The sequence below is a fragment of the Rhinatrema bivittatum genome, chromosome 6 (genome assembly GCF_901001135.1).
Source record: "Rhinatrema bivittatum chromosome 6, aRhiBiv1.1, whole genome shotgun sequence".
NCBI classification, from domain to species: Eukaryota; Metazoa; Chordata; class Amphibia; order Gymnophiona; family Rhinatrematidae; genus Rhinatrema; species Rhinatrema bivittatum.
In genome coordinates, this window is record NC_042620.1 from 312,588,050 (window position 1) to 312,606,557 (window position 18,508).

Sequence of the window (18,508 nt, forward strand, 5' to 3'; positions counted from 1 at the left end):
GATGACGCCACAGTACCAGATGTGGATTGGAATCTACCTACCGCAGCTTCAGCTAGGAATGGAAAAGAACTGAAAAGTACAAGGGTCATTCTTCGAGTAATTAGTTGAAGATCCCACTCATGGGCATACAAAGGAACTTCTGAGTTGTGGTCACCTGGAGACCGTGCTGATTAACTGGCGGGGTAAGAAGGAGGGAATAATGGGTTTCATACAAACATGATGTCCTATCTAGTCTGCCATTCACACCAATGCTCGGCTGTACAATCCCTACCCTTCCCTCAGAGATCCTCGGTGCTTGTCCCATGATTTCTTGAATTCAGATGTTGTCCTCGTCTCCACGGGGAGGCTGTTCCATGCATCCAGCACCCTTTCTGTAAAGAAATTATTTCCTTAGATTATTCCTGAGTCTGCCCCCCTTTCACCTTCATCCCATCACCTTTCTCTGTTCCATCCCTCCCTTCTAATCCTCACTCTCTTTCTCCACCAGCACTGCCATTTTTCTGCCTTCCAAGGATAACCTCAGCATTCCTTCCCTTCCTCCCTCCAGGGCCGGTGCAAGAGGATTTGGTGCCCTAGGCAAACCTGTAATCATGCACCCTCCTCCCCAACTTGTCTCCAACATGGCCTTTCCCTCTTACCAGCAGCAGTGGCTCCAGCACTGCCCTTCCCCTCCTTCACATATGGCTCTGGCACACCACCCTTCTGGGCCCCTTGCTAGCAGGATTTTGCCGCCACCCCCCCCCCCCCAAAAAAACAAACAAACCTTGGTGCTCTAGGTGACCACCTAAGTCTGCCAAATTGAAACCCCTGCCCTTCCTCCCTTCCTGACCCCAGCATTCTCCTTGCCTCCATTCCCTTAGAAATCACAAGTTTTCAACACCCTTAATCTACCCTCAGCTGAGGCCCCCAAGTCCTGCAATTCACAGCTGCAGTTTGTCCCCCTCATGTTGTCCTCAGGGTGTGCTCCAGGCTTGCCCCTCCCCTACCTGCAAGCTTGCCGAAGGAGAGAGGCTGAACCGGCAAGCAGAGAAAACCCAAAGCTTTTTAGGTTTCCCCCGAGACCTGGCAATCAATGCAAATTTCCTGAATCTCCAGGGGGAAATCCAGAGAGTTCCCAGGTCTGCTCGTGGATGGCTTACCCAAAATCTTGGGACTGATAAATGGAGACAGAGTCACTGATCTCGAGAAAATGTTAGCCTCCCGTAATCATCATCATCATCATCACTGTGTGATTCATTAGGCCCAGATCTTAACTGAATGATACTAGAAAAGTGCCTTGGGATTTCAGAAGAGCTGGCTTCAAGATGTCAAACGATGGCCTTCAGGAAGCCCAGTCAGGAATACAGGACCTGAAGAGTACAGAGGAACTGGGGGGGTCATCAATTAAAGGGAGCACTGAGAAGGCAGCAAATCTCTGCTCAAGGCAAGTTAGCAGAGAAAAAAGTAAAAAGAGGCCAGTATGATTATCCATGGAGATAGCAGAACAGGTAAGAGAAAAGAGGATTAACATTCAGAAAACTAAAAATAACATGCAAACACAATTTTCAGTATAAACAAAGGAAGGCTGGGAGGGCAAGCGAGATAAGCAAAGGCCAAACAGAAAATTGCCTAATCATTCAAAGGAAGATCTTTACCCCTGCACACCAATTTATCCCCCTTCCTACTGCCCCCTCTCCCCCTCCCCTCCCCCCACGCTCCTCTTTCTCCCAGTCCCTGCCCTCCCCTCTTGTGGAGGGGGATGTGGGTCAGTGTGTATTGGTTTAGAGAGGAGTAAGGGGAGGGTTTAAGGATGTGGATGGAAACACTTTCCCCTCACTTTCGCAATTTCTTCCTCTCTCTTCCCTCCCCGTGTGGGTGGATGGTGGTGTAAATGGAGTGTTTGTGTGGGGGGGATGTGGTATTTATGTGGAGGGGTGGGGGTGAGGTGGAGGGGTGTGTATGGTGGTATATGGGATGAGTGGAAGGAGTGAGGGAGGAATGGGGGTGGCAGTAAGGTGGCATGCATACCCCTTACCCTCTCCACTTTGTTCCCCTCTCCTCCTCCTCTTCCCCTGATGGCCCATCCCCTTCTTCTCCTCACTCTCCTCTTTAATTCACTCCCCTATATTCCCTCCCCTCTTACTCATCCCCTCCACTTCTCTGTCACTCAATCTCTCACTGTTGAGTCCATCAATCGCAGACGGCTGTGACTGCTCTGCTTTACCTCTTTTCTTCCCTTTTCCTCCGCCTTGGGCAAGATGGCTGCCTCCAGTGCCGAGGGCCTCAGAGTCTCCAGCCTAGCATGGGCGTTCCAGTCCGCCATGCTCACTCCCGTGGCGTCCTAGGGTGCGCGTGCGCTCACATCTCCTACGCTCTAATACACGTCATGGCGGGAACCTCGGGGGCGTCCCCACCGCATGACGTCAATACCTCTGGGCATTTAAAGCCTCCACTTCGCTACCACCTTTGAGTTAGCAAGGACTTTGGTTAAGCTCCTCTGACCGCTCTAAGCTGCTCACTTAGACGCCGCTCTACACTCCAAGGGCCTCGCTCCTTCAGAAGCTCATGACACCCACTCCTCGGGGGTCTCTCGCTTCCATCTCCCTTCGGGGCCTTTACTAACTGAGACAACCACTCCTCGGGGGTCTCTTTCTCTTATTCTTTTCAGGATCTCCGGACTATCAGGTACTCACTCCTCAAGGGCCTATCAGTCTATGCATCTTGTACCACGGACCTTCGGACCCACCATCTCACTACCAGGAAAATGCCTACACTCCTGTGAGTACCTTTATGATCCGGTGCTCCAACTCCACCCACCAGGCTCGGCGTTGCCCGCACCGCGGGTCCCCACCTCTTTTGAACATCTGGGTGAGATTCTACATCTGAGACTGTTAAACGTATTGGCACCTCGTGAACCTCAGTGCCTTACCTTCCTGCTTCATACCATCTATCTACAGCAGTACAATAAAGCCTTCCATTCATTCCGTGTCTGCTACCTGAGTTTAGCCTATCACTGTGGTTCCCCACGGGGCCCTCCCCATGGGCGGAGTCATCTCAACAGCGACACAGGGTCCACAATGCCACAAACACAACACTCACCTCACTAACCCCCTCTTCCTTCCCGTTCACTCACTCCCTTCAACTTAAGAACATAAGAAATTGCCATGCTGGGTCAGACCAAGGGTCCATCAAGCCCAGCATCCTGTTTCCAACAGTGGCCAATCTAGGTCACAAGAACCTGTCAATTACCCAAACACTAAGAAGATCCCATGCTACTGATACAATTAATAGCAGTGGCTATTCCCTAACTCAGTTTGATTAACAGCAGTTAATGGACTTCTCCTCCAAGAACTTAGCCAAACCTTTTTTGAACCCAGCTACACTAACTACACTAACCACATCCTCTGGCAACAAATTCCAGAGCTTTATTGTGCGTTGAGTGAAAAAGAACTTTCTCCGATTAGTCTTAAATGTGCCATATGCTAACTTCATGGAGCGCCCCCTAGTCCTTCTATTATCCGAAAGAGTAAATAACCGATTCACATCTATTCGTTCAAGACCTCTCATGATCTTAAAGACCTCTATCATATCCCCCCCCTCAGCCGTATCTTCTCCAACTGAACATTTTTCTCTTCCCTGCTTCTCTATCCTCTCATTTTTGTATCTTTCTCTCGCCTTCTTCCTTCCTTCCTCCCCGCTTAGCCACCCCCAAACTCCTGACTCCCGGGTGGGGGTGGTTGGGCCCGGCAGACAATACTAGAGGCGCGCCATGCTGCCTTCTTTTCGGCTCTACTGATGGTGCAGACACAGAGCCAAGCACTGCCGTGTGGGCCGAGGGGACTCAGAGCATTCACAGTATTGCCTGCCCCCATGGCCCCCCTCCTCCTCCTTCTCCTTGCAAAAGCTGTTTCAAAGTGGAAGCACAGGGGTAGGAGGAAGGGGGGGGGGGCCGCAGTGACCAGCAGCACTGCACAAGTTCTGAGTCCCCACGGCCTAAGCTGCAGTGACGATCGCTCCCGTGCCTGCGCTGCCAATAGAGCTGGAAAGCAGGCAGCACAGGGCAATGCTAGCACTGCCTGCCAGGTCGACTGCTCCGCACTGGAGTCAGAAGTTTGGGGATGACACCCTATGACGTGGCGGGGAGGGGGTATCTCGCCACTGATGCAGTTCACGGTGACTCGGATGCGAAATGCTTTTTTTTTTTTTTTTTTCACTGCGAGTCCCCTTCCCCCCCCCCCCCCCCCCCCCTCTCTCTCTGTATCCATCTGCTGGCAGGAAGACATAACCCATTTGTCTGGACTGGTCTGGCGTGGATGATATGGAATCTGTGGTTTGTGGCCCTGCTTCTTAGTACTTAGAAAAGAAGTTCATGCCCCGGGATGTTTTAGAGATCAGACCTGGTCCTGTAGTACAATCTTCACTTTTCCCAAAATGAGTTTGAAATAATTTCCCTTAGAGCTTCAGAGGCATTTAAGGTGAATTACGAGATGAGGCAGACATCCATGTCCTCCTTGCGGTGCAGTTCATCTCCAACGCCTTTGAAATGAGACTGAAAATACATTTCAGCCTCGTTGGAGGGAACTTGGTTTATTTTAATTCTTGCAGCATTTCTGGAGTGCTCTACCCCACAGAACTTTACAACAGAATACATACAGGGACAAGTCCCTGCTCCGAGGAGCTTACAAAGTTGAAGGAGGAGCCTGCTGCGTGTGGACATGGTGATCTGAAATGACCTCAACAAGGATAGTTTCCCAGTGTTTTCAACAAGAATATCTACTTATCCCTCCAGAAATGTTAAAGCGGCAGCAATATGAATGTGGTTATTAATGAAGCTGGCTGTCAGAATTAATAAAACCACCCATCAGCTTTGCTTTCCTTTTTGTTTCTATTGAGTATCTAACACAAAATGAGCTTTATAAATTCTAAAATGTTTCTTTCATTCATTTAACAACTCCTGGTCTATAGATTTATGTGCTGTGCTGTTTCTTATCAGAATCCATTATCCAAATATAGGTGCAGTATGAAAGGACATTAAAAGCAGACTAAAGGAGGAAGATTCATTGCTAATACTGCATGCCTTTTGTTCTAGTATGGTGGTTAATAAAAAAAAACTTTAAATATAAAAAAAAAAAAAAGAAAGGTGAACAAGAAATAAGAGCAGCAGAGGACAGAGGATCGTGCATGTTAATATTTATGACTATATTAAGACAATTGCCAGGCCTGCATAATTACAGAAGCTTGTTGGCAAAAGATCGTTTGCAAATAGTTTTAAAATGCCTATGTTTCAATGCCTGTTCTTTAAATCCGATCCACGGGTCCCTCCTTTTCTAACCTTCACTGTAAAACTAGCTTTGCCCAGAAGGCAGAAGAGCAGACCGAGCAGGTCGCTATGCCTTTAAGCTTTGATTGGCGAGTGTGCTCCCAGCCTTTTAAATAGGTCAGTGACTGAGCTTCCCCTCTCTCACCTCAGTAGCACTGCTTAAGGGAACGGGCAGCAACATGAGAAGAAAAAAAATTACTTGTCTTAATTTCTTTTTAACTTAAAAAACAAACAATTTTTTTTTTTTTTATCAGTTGGGGGTTCTCTTTTCCTGTGGGTGCAAGAATTCTTTTATCCTCCAGGTAGAGACGTGCTCACCTGGGACCTGGTCAGTGGGAACCCACCTTGGCAGAGGAAATAGATGGGGCCTTGAGAGGAAGGCCTAGAGGTCACCTGACTTGCACTGCGCCTGCAGGAGGTCTTATTGGGAGCCGGCATGGGAGCAAGTGACTGAGGCGAGAGGCACATGGGTGGCTGATTCTTCAGAGCACGTCAAGAAAATGTTGCACTTCTGTCTGCAGGCACCACGCATCGGCTCTTAAAGAGAAATCCCACCCTCCCCCCAGCTAAGGACGGTCACCATGTTGCTCACGGCTGCCCACTACAGCTTGCTCTGCGGCTGCCTGGTTGCGTTGGCCTCGAGTGCCCAGGAGAGCAGGGCTGGGAGCCCGGCCCTGCCTCTGATCCGGGCGCTGTCCGAGCGCCTGCCCGCCGCGCCCCCGCTGCCCTGGAGGAGGCGGAGCCACGGCCAGCACTTCCAGTACATGATGAGCCTGTACCAGCAGTGGGCGGAGAAGGACGGCAGGCCCCGGGAGGACCGGAAGGTGGGCTCCGACACCGTGCGGCTGCTGCGGCCCCAGCGCAGCTCCGCCTACGCGGTGCAAGGTGCGTAGCCCGCCGGGCGCTGCTGCTGCTCCTCCGTCCGGGGGGGGGGGGGTTGCACAGAGGAAGGATGCAGGCAAACTTCAGGGAGTTTGATGAAGTGCGCCGAGTGGAGGGAAGCCAACGTTTGGTTCAGTGTTGAGTCCGCGTTTGCTGCTCTGTAGGCTTTATGGTAGCAGAGGTTTTGCATTTGGGAGATACCCTAGTGTGGAGTAAGCAATACACAAGCAAGAGCAGTGCTAATTGCCTTTTCTATGTTTCTAAGAGTGATACCCCCCAGAAACTGTAGTACTGATCTTAGAGTTCCTCGTCTTGTTGTAATCAAATATGTCTAGGAAATGCAATTAATGTTTTTAAGTATAACTATCAAACGGAATTAAAACTGTCTAATGCAGAGCACACCTGGTATTTAGTGCTGCAGAGTATTTTTGTCTTGCATAAGAGCACTAGGGACCTGAGAAGGTTTGCCTGAGCTTGTATCTCCTTATAGCAGGGCTGATGCTTCTCTGCTACTATCTTCTGTTACTATTATGTTTGTAAACCACTCTTCGTGAGAAGAGCAGGGTATAAACTTTTTAAAATGGCAACAGAAAAGCTACTTGGGGGTGGTGGCCTTAGTGTAATAAATCATAGTAACATAGTGATGACAGAAAAGGTCCAAATGGGCCATCCAGTCTGCCCAGTAAGCTTCTTGTGGTAGCAGTATCTGCCATGCCGTGCAGGTTATCCCCATGTTTCTCTTAAGGATAGTAACTGCCATTCCATATAGTTATCCTCAAGCCTTATGATAACCCACTAAAAACGTCTTCTGTTAGCAACATTTTTACTGGGTGATGAGCCTTCTCCCAAAATTCAGACAGTGCTGCCTGACTTGCTTTGCTTATGGGCTTGCCCCGTAGACGTAGTCCTCTGCTTTCTTCCCCCCCCCCCCCCCTTACACACTTATGTCTGCATATTAGTACCCCAGCTTGTAAAATTCAGGGCCCATGTTTGTTGTCTGAATCCAGTTCTTCTTTCCCCTACTGTCGAAGTGGAAAGCAATGTTGCAGTTGCATCAAGGCTCATTGCTTGAGGGTAGTAATTTCCTTGGCTTCTGCTAAAGGGTAGTGGCTGCCGCTCCAAGTTTCCCCATGTTTATCAGTATCCTATACCATACATGTCAGGACCCTTGTTGGTTGCTGTCTGAATCAAATTCCCCTTTTCCCCCTGCTGTGGAAGCAGAGAGCAAGGTTGCAGTTGCATCAAGGCTTATTGGTTCAGGATAGTAATCTCTATGCCTTCTGTTAAGAGTAGTAACTACCGCACCAGCAAGTTACCCCATGCACCCTTTTCTTCAGTTCTGTCCTCTAGCCTTTATGGATCCAGTGCTTATTGTATGCCCCTCTGAATTCTTTGACTGTTCTTGTCTTCACCACCACCTCCTCCTCCTCCTCCTCCTCTAGAAGGGCATTCCAGACATCCACCACTCTCTCCATGATGAAATATTTCCTGATAGTTCTGAGTTGTCCCTCCCCTGGAGTTTCAGTTCATGATCTTATTTCTACTGACTTCTTTCCAACAGAGAAGGTTTGAAGCTTATGCATCATTAAAAGTCAGAAATACGAGGCCTCTGTAGAGTAGTGAGCGGACAGGGTATGTGTGGCTATCTTAAACCCCTGCTGGTTCTGGGAGTTTGGTTCTCTTAATGTATTTTCTACTAAAGGGAAAGGGAGAGCAGTGACTGTATTGATAACCTTATTGCATTTGTACAACAGAGTTAAGTTCTATAGCCATGGAAGACAGAGAATACTCAACCCAGGTTTGCAAGATTGACTAAAGGGAGATTGGAGACGGAAGAGGAGAATAGGCTAGGGGGGAGAGAATGCTTGGTACATTTTTTTTGTTAATACTAAGTGCAAGAGATGAGTATAGTCATGATGGTTTTATATCATTTAAAAAAAAGAATTGTAAATAGTATATACAAAATGTAATACTTTCAGGCATTAAATATTTATTTAACAAACTGATAGGAGGAGGGGCTTTGAATCTTCATTGCATGCAGTTCTTGGTCTCTCCTTTATTTTCATCTTGACAACTAAAGACTTTTTCTGTTCTCCTTCCAATTCTGCCATTCCTTCTGTCTTCCTTCCTCTCCCCCACTGTTGTCTAATAGCAATCTTCTTCATATCACAACTTTCAATCTCATCTATCCATTCTCTCCACTGCTTTTTTTTTTTTCAGTTTTCCCTCTCTTCTTCTCTTCCTAGCCTGACTATATCCCACCTTCTTGGCGCTCCCTCTTCCAGCCTTGTGTTCACCCACTAGCCCAGTTTAACCCATCCCTCTCCTGGAGACACACCTAAATGATCAGGGTTACAGGATATCTGTAACAAATATGCATGAGAGGCTTGCATACACTGTTTCCAGTGAATGTAAATCTATCTCATGATATTCATTGTGGTAATCCTGAAAACACAATTGCCTAGTTGTGTCTCCAGGGGAGGTATGGGAAACACTGCACTAACCATTGGTCTTCTGTAGTTCTCACTTCACTTTCTCTCCATTTCTGATTTTCTTCCAAGCATTGTTACTCTTCTATTCACTTTTCTCCCTTCTGTGGGGGCTCTTATTCTTCTTCATCTTTCTTTTTTAATTTGTAGAATATCTAGCTTCTCTGCTTCATGCAGATTTGTCATCCTTGTAACTGCTCCTTTTAGTTTCCTTCTAACTTCATTTTATCATAGTCTCCCTTTTAAAGTTGTTGTAGTAGTTTATTTTTTTCCCTTCAGTGATTATCAAAAATCTGATTGCATTATGACCACTGTTGCTAAGTGGTTCCACTGCCATTCCTCCTTGCACCAGGTCCTGCATGCTAGTGAGAACTGTACCAAAACCAGCACCCTCTCCTGATGGTTCTAGGATCAGTTGCTCCACGAAGCAGTCGTTGATGGTATCTAGAAACTGAACATCCCTAACGTGCCTTGAAACATTTACATATCAATATGAAGGTTACTGGAATCTCCCATTATTTCCATGCTTAGTAATCTAATCTTGGTTAGCATTTCAAAGTCTCTCATACCATCCTGGTCAGGTAAAGCAGTGGTTCTCAACCTTTCTTCTATCAGGACACACCCGAGAGAGGAACCTCACATGCCTGACACGTTTGAACCATCATGGGACTAAATATAAGCATATGCTCTGCACCCACAGGAATCCCCCCACTTCCTAACAATGGATGCAGAGCAGAACTAAGACATTTCCCTGTACAACTCACCATACAAAAAAAGATATTCTGATTCTGGTGTCATCTTAACAGCATCACAAAATCCCTCTACTACCAGGAGCATTGTAAAATAATTCAAACAAAGCCCACTCTGTACCTGCCTATCAAACCTGCCATATCTCAGCAGCACTAACTCCAAGAAATGAAACAGCAATAGCCCTGCCCATGAAAAGGCAGCAGTTCACCACCAGTGCAATAAAATATGGAGAAAATACAACCAATATGACTGATACAAACTTCTAAAGTACCTCATCTGTCACAGACAGACCTGATTCACCAAATATAGAATACTAGCCTGCACTCCCAGACCCCCCCTGACTCAGACTCCTCCTCCCCTGGAACCTCGCCATCCTGACCACTAGTAAACATACCATAGTCTTACCAAACCCCTGTACTTAACTTCTCCCTAAGACCCTTGTATATATGTTATCCATACAACAAAGGATTATTTATTGTGTATGTTACTCCATTGGAAATTGTACCCAGTTCACTGTTCACACTTTCCTCTCTAACTTTTCTCTTTGATTACTTAGAGACCCTTCCCCTTTTTCCCTGTTCATTGTACTTTCGGTCTTTCGGTTGTAATGTAAACTGGTATGATGTTTGCATACTAATATCGGTATAATAAATAAATAAACAAATTACAAATGTGGAAACCCCAAGACCACCTTCTGCTTGCAGTGCAAAACTGGAGATTAGAAACAAAAATATTTCCACCTAAACTAAGCAAAGTTCAGAGAAGAAATACATATTCTCCAAACTGATGTAGTATGGCCCTTGTTACCCAGTCACTTCCCTCCATGCACTCATTACCCCCACCCCACATCTTCTTCCCCCATGCTCCCTCTGCCCTTCCCTACCCAGAATACTTGACCACATCTTTCCTACCCCTTCCTGCTCAGCAGCCCCGCACCTCCATCTCTTCCCTGTCCAACAGACTCTTGACTCCCTCTCTCCTCATGCCTTCCTGCCTAATACATTTCCCCATCCTCCTGGCTCCCAGCCAGCAGAAAAGACTTCAGTCCAATCCAGAGTCTCCCTCCCTGTTTGAGCAGCAGATGAGGACAAGAAGCACTGAGGAGAGGAAGATAAGGCAGCAGCAGATCTACAGAGCATGCACCTTTCTCCCTTATGTTCCTGCTTTCACATCCAGGCCTCCTGGGGTAAAGAGCATCAGCAGCCTCACTGCCAGGCAGAGGAAGATAGTTGGTGTCCTTCTGGGCCCACATGAACAGGAGTTGGTGATATCTCTCTGATTTGAGTGAAGGAGGAGGGGAAAAACCTCCTCCCACTGACCAGGAAGAGAAGGAAGCAGGAGCAGCTTCCTGTCAGCAAAACTCCTGCCCAGACTGAGGAAAGAGCAGTCTTCTGCTGGCTCTGACCCACCTCCTGGGACTTTGCGACATACTAGAGTGTTCTGACACACCTGTTGAGAACCACAGAGGTAAAGGGTAATCGATGCCCACTACTGTGTTCATCCCTGTCACATGGAATTTCTATCCTTAGATATTCAAGAGTGCAGTTAGTTTCCTGTAGAACCTGTATCCTGCTGGACTCTGTGGACAGTGCTGTGCTGCCATCACCACTTCTATCTAATCTGTCATCTTGATTTACCTTCTATGTGGTTTGACAGTATCCCATTGGTTGTCGTTTTTTTTTTTTTGTTTTTTTTCCCCACCAGTTTGTTTTTTGGGTTTTTTAGATGTGCATTAGGTCAGTATCTTCACTTAGTGCCATGCACTAACTCTCCCTTGCTTTTTACCCTTCCATTTGCATATAGATATCTAAATTTATTCTTTTAATTTTACTGGCAACTAGATCAGGTGGTCTGGGATCAGCTTTTTCCACATTCTCCCTGGCTGGCAGTCTAATTTCCCTTTTTCTGTAGATAACCCTGCTCCTGAGACTGCTTTCCCCCTTGATCTACTTTAAAAGCTGCTCTCAGCTTTGTAATTATTAGTGCCAGCAGCCAGGTTTCATTTGGTTAAGGTAAAGCCCATCAGAACCATAGCCAGGCAATTTAGTACCTATGGCCAAGGGGAAACGTGTACCCTTTCCCTGAGCATAACACACAATGTGAGCTGGGAGACTCTTAAATGGTCTAGTATAATAAAATTAAATTAAAAAAATCCCTTAATTCAGTAGAAGTGAAAAAGGCATGCCCTTTGAAGGCTATGGAGCGAGACTTGGCTTACAATTTAATCAGCCTTTACCAAAAACCAACTTGACATGACTGATTTAATGTTCTTCTTCCTAATGATGTCCTTTAAAATCAAATGTTTTTTTGCAACTTTTTTCAAAAGTTACTTATTCAAAATATTTGTAGTTCTGATAACAAACCTTCATAGGATTTATTAAAGCAGATGTATCCATTTCCCAAAACTTCATAACAGCTAGGGGCATTCACTGGTCCTTTTGGAAACTCTTATGAAGTTTTGGGAAATGGATAAATCTCCAGCTTGTTGCCTGAGACTTTTACTTCTCATAAGAACATAAGATATGCCATACTGGGTCAGACCAAGGGTCCATCAAGCCCAGCATCCTGTTTCCAACAGTGGGCAATCCTGGCTGTATTGCTATAGCTGTGGATTTGCAGTGTTTGATGGGAGGGGAGGTTATGCTCCTATCTAACTTCTTGGGTTTTTAATCTTGTTTTTAAGTTGTATTTTTTATTTTCCTTTTCACATATTGTGCATTAGGAAATGTTTTTGTATTAATGCAGGTTTTTTTTGTGCATTGCCTTAAGCTTATCAGATGGGGGAGATAAAATGACATATATATATATATATATATATATATATAGTACTTTCCTCTTTCTATTAAGTGCTACCTATTTTTTTTTACATCCTGTATTGGCTTTATCAGCTACTGGCTCTGCTTCAGCATTTAACTTCAAAACAGTGGGGAAATACGTTAACTTTTGTACCCATTCATTACAAATGCTTATTTTATAGCAGATAGAAGGCATTATTGCTTCAGTTCAAATGTTCACTCCTTTAGATTTTAAGGAGCATGGTTATACATGCCAATATACAGACAACATGAAATGATAAAGAGCTGAGGGAAAAGCGGTTTTATGTAGAAGTAAAGGTTAACACTCAATTTGGTAGCTTTTTATCGTACTAAATACATTTGTGACTAACTTTGTTTTTCAGCTCATTGGAAAATGAGCTAAATATGTTGGAAAAAGCTTCTCTGCAACTAGTAGAATAAAATATAAATCATATGGTTCTTTGCAATAGGGTTTATCCTCATTTATGGGCTAATGCACACTTCCGCCTGCCGGCGTTTTGAACTTTTATGTACAATTGCCGATTCGGCTGCCCATTCATAATACGATCACAGGATAACCCATTTTTTAAAAGACCATCATTGAACACTGCCGCTTGGCTTTACAACAATAGATATTTTATAGAATTTTTTTTCCTTTTTTTGAAATTTTTTTCTTTTTTTCTTTCTTTCTTTTCCTTTTAGGTAATATTTTCACTAATCTCTTTTCACTAAATGTCCAACATCTTTCTTAAAGAGAATAAATCCACTTATCTTTTCAGTGGAAAAAATGAAATCCCAACTGCTCGCGCTTTGTTGGCTTGCCCGACACCGCTTCGAAACACCAGCGGTGTCGGGCAAGCCAACAAAGCGCGAGCAGTTGGGATTTCATTTTTCCACTGAAAAGATAAGTGGATTTATTCTCTTTAAGAAAGATGTTGGACATTTAGTGAAAAGAGATTAGTGAAAATATTACCTAAAAGGAAAAAATTCTATAAAATATCTATTGTAAAACCAAGCGGCAGTGTTCAATGATGGTCTTTTAAAAAAAAAAATGGGTTATCCTGTGATCGTATTATGAATGGGCAGCCGAATCGGCAATTGTACATAAAAGTTAAAAACGCCGGCAGGCGGAAGTGTGCATTAGCCCACAAATGAGGATAAACCCTATTGCAAAGAACCATATGATACATGTGACTTTTTTGATTATTGTGCTTATCGTGTCACATTTTTCTCCAGTTCTTTTTCTTCTATAGAATAAAATATAAAGGCACTGGGATATGTTGGGCTAGCAAATTTTTTTTTTCTTTCCCAAAATGAGTACACTGAGGACATGAGGTTTGTAGCACAATTTTGATGGACCATTTGTTTTCTGGCATAAACGTAAAGCAATCTGTTCTGTGTTTTTGTTTTTTTTCCTTCCTGTAGGTCCTTGGCATATACGAGCTCTGAAATTCCATCTCCAAGCCCTTCCAAAGGTAGCACACCTGGTCAGAGCTGCTGCAGTTTGTAGTCGGACCTGGTCTATGGGAGATTTCCAGTTCTTCTGCAAGATGGAGCTGTTGCCAGGTAGCCACGTGACCTCAAAGCCATCATTCACCGACAGAAATATTTATGCTTCTCATGAGAGATTTTCCGATGAGAAATGGGTAGAGCTGGACATCACTTCTCATGTTCAACCACTGATTGAGGACTCAAAGAACAATCTGTTAAAACACTTCTATCTTCATCATGTGTGCAGTGTGGCAAAAAAGATTGGCAGTCAACTCTCCAGGCAAGAATGGAAAAAGATGGCATCTTTAAACATTCCTTTTCTGTTGCTCTACTTCAATGACACTCAAAAAAATTCCTCCAAGGCCATCTTGGAGCATACGGACTTGGAAGAACCTGCCCTAGAAAAAGACTCTTCAACAGGGCTCCTACTCTCTCGGAAAACTCGTCAGGTGGGCAGCATTGGTTTGGACCTTCCCAGTTTCCATCAGAAGAGCAGCATCGTGAAAAACCAATGCTCCCTTCATTCCTTTCGGGTCAGCTTCCAGCAGCTTGGGTGGGACCACTGGATAATTGCTCCCCACAAATACAATCCAAAATACTGCAAAGGTGACTGTCCTCGCATCCTGCGCTACGGCTACAACTCGCCTAACCATGCCATTGTCCAAAATTTTATCAACGAATTGGTTGATCAGAACGTCCCACGGCCTTCGTGTGTCCCATACAAGTACAGCCCCATCAGTGTGTTGATGATTGAACCCAATGGTAGCATTCTCTACAAAGAGTATGAGAACATGATTGCAGAATCTTGCACATGCAGATAAAAAAGCACTTTAGCTGAGTCAAGGACAGGAGCATATATAGTGGTGGCATTGCCAGCCTAGATCTCATGTGATCCGGAGCTAATACTGATGTTGAAACTGCTGTCTCCAATGCATGACCCACCTGTTGTCCAAAGTGCATCAGAACATAGATCTACCAGGATTACAGAAGTATTCCATGCTGACATGAAGCTCAAGTTGGCAACTCTGTTACAATCTTTATATAAAGAAGTGACAGTCTTGACCCTGGTATATAATTTCTCAGGAAAGTATCTTGTATAGGTTTTGCCTTCTCCCCTCCCTCAATTCCCCACTTCACTATGCATGCCTTTAAGACCATTATGCAACCACTTTCTTCTTGTTTGTGTTTTTTGAAAACCACATGAGAAAATGTTCCTATCTTAAAGGTTCTAAGGCTTTCCTTTTCTTTTCTTTGGTCTAGTCACTTTTTTTTTTCCCCTGCTCACTCAATTACAGAATGTTTGTTTTTTATAAGTAATTTTTTATTGCAAACTTTGGAGAATGGTAACATATATATATTTTAAGGAAGAAGGAAAAATAGGGGGGGGGGGGGCATACCCAAAACTTGCCTGCACCCATGTCATAGGATTGTTCTTGTTGCTAAGTAAATGCTTGAGGTGCTCTTCCCACAGCATTTTCCTTCTTGATGGAGAATCTTACTTACATTTTGGTGGTTAGATTTCCCCAGTTTTTACAAGGGGTGAGGCCTCCAGAAAAACCTGCTTAAGTGCAAGTATTGCTGTGACAGAATAGCTTGGGGTGGGTCTTTTTTTGAAAAGAATTACAAAGGTCTCTGTGGTACTGGATGTGACCTTCTAATGCCTATCAGAGCTCTAAGGGGACAACAGTCCAAGCTATCCATACTTTGGATGTCTTTCTGAAGCTGTTCTCAGGGCTTAGCCATTCTCTGGAACATATTCATCACTTCCTTCCCCTCTTTTTTTTTTTTTTTTTTTAATTTTTTTTTCTGATTAACATTAATGAACCTCATACCCATGGTGATGCATTTGTCCTAAAACAACAAATGATCTCCAGGAATAGCTGAATTCTGATGATGGTTGTCTTTGTTTAGAAATGCACAAACTGGAAACAACTTTACCTGGTTATTGCAACTGATTGCTCAAGGAGAAAGGAGACCTTTTTGGAAGATGAGACTTGAGGTTTGAAGTCTTGACTGAAAACCAAAGAAGTGCCACTTTTTCGTCTGGTAGGGGGATTTGAAGAGGCAGCTGCACTAGTGCATGCTGCAGCTTGCAGTATTAATCCATGAGCTGCTGCCCCCTGGACGTTGAAGCTATCTGAAAGATGTCTTTTCTGTGGCTGTCAGCACTTTGGAACAGAGTATATAATGGGACATTTTGGGAGGCATAAAAGACATGTTTTAAATCTCTTAAATATATGGGATCAAACGAACATTATGCAAGCTTTAGAACAAAAATGATCTGGATTTGCTTTTAACAAATTGAGGGATTATCTGGCATGTGAAAGGGACAGCTCTGTAGTTCCATCCTCCGTATCCGTTTCAGGGCATGCCTTTTTTTTTTTTCTCTCTCTCTACTTGTGCTATCATTGGGGCTGGGGCAAAGGGTGCTTTAAACCAGTTGAATCCTTAGGTTTACAAACTTGCTTTCTAGTCCCTAAATGTAGAAATGCTGGGTTTGGGAATGTTCCATCTCCCTAACTGCAAAACCTGCAACATCCAAAAATCCTTTCTCCCTACTCCTCAGCTCACTGTGCAAACTTTTTTTTTTATTTTAAAATCTTTGCAGAATTGAGTCTTGAAACTTAGTTGGAACAGAGAAACTGGCCACCCTTTGTTCCTTCACACCCCCCCCCCCCCAAATAAAAAAGGCACTTTTTCTTTCAGAGCATTTCTGGAAATAAAACTTATAATAAAATTAATAAACTTAGGACTTTTTTTAAAAAAAACAAAAAAAAAACCCCAAAAAAACCTTTGATACCTAGAGTCTGGATTTTCAGACTCGCATTACAGCCCCCACAGCAGGAGCAGAGAACCTAAAAGATATAAATAAAAATAAATAAATAGGTTTGCTCACAAAAACGCAGGCTTAAGCAGATATTGGAGAGAGCTGGAGAGAAGTAATGCTGTCAGCTGCGCTCTCTCAATTTAACATTTAGATGAATAAACTAAAGTATCTTGTTAAACATGAGAGCCCGGTCATTGGTTACTAGTGTGCGTGCCTGTTCAATACTGTCTTATTTTTTGTGCATTTCTTGCACAGCAGAACTGGTTGGGGAAGGGAGATGTTCCCTCAGGAACTTAACCACCTGTGGCCAGCATTTAAGGAACAAACACAGCCTGAGCCCTATAGAGCACTTTCTGCAGTATCTGTTAGGGAAAGAAAAAAATGTTTTGCAATAAACTGAGCAGATTAAAAACTAGATGTATGGAGCACCCACACCAGCAGTCAGAGGGTCTCATTGCACTTTAATCAAAAGACGGATGTAAACATAGGGTTTAGTGCAATATACCTGCCCATTATTGTGTTTTACTGTTTGGCTCTTAGCACTTTTGGAGGGTGACCTGAATATATAATGGGTGTATTCTTGACTTCATTTTTTTTTTCAGTATCCTGAGCACATAATTGGGGGTTAGGCACCCCCTCCTTGACATGGATAGCTGTAACTTGTATTTATATGGAATGTCCTTTAGTTTGATTTGCTAATTCCCCCTTGCAGTTCTGTTGCCCTCCTGTGTAAGTTCTCGATGCTGAGTGAGCCTCCCAAAATTTTGAATCTTTTTCTATTTATTGTTGTCTGTGTTGTAAGCAGTGTGTAGAAGCATTTATTCATTAAATCGATCTGTTTTGCTAGAAGAGTCGAGTCCTGGCATTCTTTGGGGGGGGTTGTCTGTAGCCTACAGGGTTAAAGTGCGGAGCTGCTGCTTGGAGACTCCTGTGAGGTCTTAGTGCAGTGTGAAATGCAACCACACACGCTCGATCGTGGCCAGGGGTGAGACGCTGCACGTCTTTCTGCATTGCCGCTGCTAGAGGAGAGTATGTGGAGGTCCCTGCAGCCTTTGTACAAACAGCCTGGATGCTGCTGTGTGAATGCAGATGGTGGTGGCAACATCTTAACCAGTAATATTCTGCAGTACCACTATTTTAATCTGTAGTTTAAACTTTAAAATCCTCTGGGTGCATATCAATATATCTGAGTTAAGAACCGCATTCCTAGCTAAATTCAGGGAGCCCCCCTCCTGCCATCCCTATGTCTTCATCGGCATGTGATCTTGAGGATGTCTCTTGGTGCATTTAGAGCATGGAGGGGTTTGGGTGCATTTGTACTTTACCCATGCGAGACCTGTTCCTAAATGGGAGTAGTCCTGATTTCTTTGTGCCAAGCGAACTCTTCTGACCTCTCTCTGGGGGAGTTCAGCACTGTTCTATGCCTAGGGACATGCTGCATCTGGAGCACCAATAGGCCCATGGCTGGGAGAGGCAGGGTTAGACCACTGGGAAAGCAATGCCCCTGGATGACTGCCACACACCATGCAGGAAGACTTTTTTTTTTTTAAGTATCCTTTTGGGCAGGGCTGACCCTAAGGGGTGCGGGGCCAGGGTGAATCTGCCAGAATACCCTCCCAGCAGGGGTTACACCCCCCCTGCTGATTCTCCACACCTGAGGTTATAAGTACCTCCTGCCCCTCTGGAAATTATGTTGGGAGCAGTTGCACCACCTTTCTCCTGACCCCCACAAGGATAGCCCTGCTTCTCAACCTAATCCTTTAGTCACTGCTTTCACCTCCTCCCCCCCCTCTCTGAGCTTCATCCTTCAGTTCCTTCTCTCTCTCCTCAGCTTCATCCCTCAGCCCCAGCTTATAGTCCCCATCCTCCAACTGAACAAAGTTAGGTGCTGAGTACATAATCCACTATAAATAGACACAATAAGCACAGTATATTGATGGCAATCAAATGCCTCCCTGAATAAGGCAGCCTTTAA

At 44.6% G+C, this 18,508-nt stretch overlaps 1 protein-coding gene across 1 annotated transcript; it reads left to right on the plus strand.

Moving 5' to 3' along the window:
* Positions 1-5,454: 5,454 nt before the first annotated feature.
* On the plus strand, positions 5,455-17,382 carry LOC115094440 (bone morphogenetic protein 15-like). The gene is made up of 2 exons (XM_029607494.1): positions 5,455-6,184; positions 13,641-17,382. Exons 1-2 carry the CDS (start codon positions 5,881-5,883, stop codon positions 14,525-14,527), a joined length of 1,191 nt encoding a protein of 396 aa, XP_029463354.1. The 5' UTR covers positions 5,455-5,880; the 3' UTR covers positions 14,528-17,382.
* Positions 17,383-18,508: the final 1,126 nt, after the last annotated feature.

Bases quoted from the DNA above. Each gene is read 5' to 3' on its own strand.
- LOC115094440 (XM_029607494.1), top strand. From the start codon at position 5,881: ATGTTGCTCACGGCTGCCCACTACAGCTTGCTCTGCGGCTGCCTGGTT. The intron at 6,185-13,640 runs GTGCGTAGCCCG...TCCTTCCTGTAG, and splicing joins CTCCGCCTACGCGGTGCAAG to GTCCTTGGCATATACGAGCT.